This window comes from Pteropus vampyrus, unplaced genomic scaffold (assembly GCF_000151845.1).
Source record: "Pteropus vampyrus isolate Shadow unplaced genomic scaffold, Pvam_2.0 Scaffold9, whole genome shotgun sequence".
Lineage (NCBI taxonomy): Eukaryota > Metazoa > Chordata > Mammalia > Chiroptera > Pteropodidae > Pteropus > Pteropus vampyrus.
Window position 1 is genome coordinate 4,088,320 of NW_011888790.1, and position 2,939 is coordinate 4,091,258.

Here is a 2,939-nt window from a genome sequence, read left to right on the forward strand (position 1 = left end):
CTGCCACTGGCCATCCCCAAACCATGGGTGATGAGACTAGATGACCTAACTTCCCAGCCAGCTCTAGAATTCTATGATTTCCAAAATTTAGAAATTGATTTATAAATACATAGATACATCTATCCACATATGCACCTAAATTATCAATCCGATGGTAGGAGAATCAAGTAAAAAAATCACAACTTGGAAGGAAAAAAAGAAAGGAAAGAAAAATAAAGCATTTGTCTCTACTATTTAATGATTTAGCATTAATAGTTATTAATATTACCTTTTTCACTGTGTCCTTCAGCTTTTGCACGTTTCTTTGGATATGCTGATCATCACTCTTAATATGCTACAAAATAAAAACCAGAGTAATTATTTTAACGTTGTTGTACTATGCTTTATGAACCTCAGTGTCCTTAACTGAGGTATGTTACAATTCACCTGGAATTAAAGTTCTTAGCATTCTTGCCCACAATGACCTAGATTTCACATGTGACCTAGATTTTCAGAGCATTTGAATTCCTTTGGACACCAAAATCCAGTCACTCCCCTTACATGGGACCTCTCTTCACCTTTGGGAAATCCTACTGAGGTTTAAGTTTGTAGAAAGAGTGGAGTGGTTTATGCAAATTTTGTCAAGATTAAAACCCTAAATGTACCTCATCAAAAATGCATGCTCAGAGTAAGAAAGATACATAAAATGTATTGTGTGAACAGTAGGCCCTCCTCAATAAATACTAAGTCCCCTTTGCTCTGCTGCTTCACTCAAATCATTTTTTATAGTTTTAAATGTTCAGAGGCATCGAGTTCACACACCTGTGATTTTGTCACTTCCCATGACATCGAAAAGGCAGGAGTCTCTGCCCATCCACCACAGAACATTAAACCTTCCGATTTCTTTCTTTCTCTTTCCCATCTCCTCCCTTTATCAACTTATATTCAATGGATCCATTTCCATATCTAGGCAGTTTTCCTTCACAGCTCCCAATATCCTTCTCAGCTCACATAACCTGAGTTGCTTTTTCTCAGGGACAAATGGACCTTTTATGCACTAGTTTTTTAGACCCCATCCATCACCATAAACTCAAAATGTGACTCAATTAAAACAAAAACAAATACTCTGTGATTCTAAATAACTCCTATAATGGTGTTGCTGAGGCATCGCTTATTGCCAGCATGGGAGGGGGGCAATGAGAGCTGGGGGAAAGGGGCTCTAAATGGGAGAAGGAAGGAAGGCAGGTAACTAGGAGTGGGTGGACTTAGGCTGGGAGGAGAACTTACACATTGGCTTAGCTTGTTGCTGAGCCTGGCCAGGAAGGGCACTACTTCCTGCATGTAGGGCTGGAATCTATCAGACTGGGGGAGCAACACTTCTTCAAGGGTGAAGTTCAGCACCTGCTTCATCAGATAGCAGCGCTCACTCATCTGCAAACAAAAATGAAGCAGCAGGGGTCAAATGAGAGGACAATCAGAGGATGCAAACCAACACCACCACCACTCCAAATAGTCACGGATCGCATGCTACCCTGCTCATCACCACTATGGCTTACTTGGACTCCACGGAACAGTTTCTCCCCAATGAGACGAACATCTGTATTGTTATCTGCCGACCTAGCCTGGAAGAGAAGAAAAGACTAAGTGCTTGGACATCGAGGAGACAGAAGAAAAGTCTGTAAGTAGAGATGTACTTTATACCCTCTCTTCAGAGCAGCTCCATGAACACTAAGGAATGAATTCAGATGTGTGCATGAGTTTAAAATATGCACAGAGAAGTAAAGAGATGAATGAATAGTCAGATAGGCTAATAAATGGCTCCTTTTGGGGTAGACCTCAATGTGCGTGTTTTAAAAGCCAAAATAGAAGGCCTTCTGGTAAAGTCCAATCTTCAAAGAATTTTTGAAGAGACATAGAAAATGATCTCTGATCTACTAGAAGAGATAAATGATGGGTTCTTAAAATTTTCAATGTGCTCTGAAGAAAATTTTAAGAACTATTCAGGTTCCAAGTAGATAAGATGCATAAGAGAGAAAGATTGAGATGAGTACCTCTTTAGCCAGCATGAAAGTGTGGTTGGTGATGTAGGGCTGCTGGAAGTTGGACTTGTCAAGTCTGCAGAGAGACCCGATGGGCACAGCTGCTCCTTCCTGCACTGACAGGGCAATGAGAAGAAGGCAGCCCGTGGCCAGAGTCCTCATAAGGGAAAAGCTCACAGATTTCCGCGGGGTGGTCATTGCAGACAACTCTAACTTAAACAGTTGGTGGCTAGGGAAGAAGAACCTAGTATCAAGAGAATAAGAACATAAAGGGAAAAAATTAGGTATCAAGAGGTACCACATGAACCAATTAAGTACCAAACAAACCAATCATACCCAGTTTACACTTACCAGTTTCAATGATTCTGCTTGTGATGGGAGGATAGACACTGCTGCTTTTATAGCGCCTGGGACACCAATTTTTTTTTATTGTGAAAAATATGACATCAGCAATTATCTAATTTCCAGTACTGTCTTCTGAGAACTACCTAACCACCACAGGAGCCCACAAAACACCACTCCCTCTCCGTCCCACCTTGATATGCAAGTGTTTCCCTAAAACGTCATTATAAGGGCCCAGAGGGTGCTTTTACAGACAAATCCTAGAAATTTTCTAAACCCTACATATTTTTCAAAGAAAACAATTGCTTTGTCTTCGTAGATTCCAGATTTGGTATAATATTTCTTGATCTCCGATAGTAACTGAGTAAGCATTTTGGTCACGGACTCTTTTTCCTACAAGCTTCATAGATTGTTATCTCATTGGAGGTAATCAGAAATAAGGACCCATGTCCTACATCTTCTGCTTTAAAATAAATAGTAATCATAGCTTGGATATATTTTCATTTTTAAAAATAATTTAATCTAATTTTTTCATATGTTGAATCCTGAAGAAGACTTGCATTTTAAAAATAACAGTGT

General features: G+C 39.7%; 1 protein-coding gene across 1 annotated transcript in view; it reads right to left on the reverse strand.

The window, feature by feature from the left end:
• The window catches only part of IL22 (interleukin 22), a 5,843-nt gene extending 3,577 nt beyond the window's left edge, over nt 1–2,266 (reverse strand). The window contains exons 1-4 of the mRNA XM_011373872.1: nt 2,031–2,266; nt 1,536–1,601; nt 1,267–1,410; nt 269–334 (exon numbers count right to left, since the gene is read on the reverse strand). Of these exons, the coding sequence (XP_011372174.1) occupies nt 269–334; nt 1,267–1,410; nt 1,536–1,601; nt 2,031–2,216 (462 nt within the window). The 5' untranslated portion in view covers nt 2,217–2,266. The remainder of the gene's footprint in view (nt 1–268; nt 335–1,266; nt 1,411–1,535; nt 1,602–2,030) is intronic.
• Between the last annotated feature and the right edge of the window lie 673 nt (nt 2,267–2,939).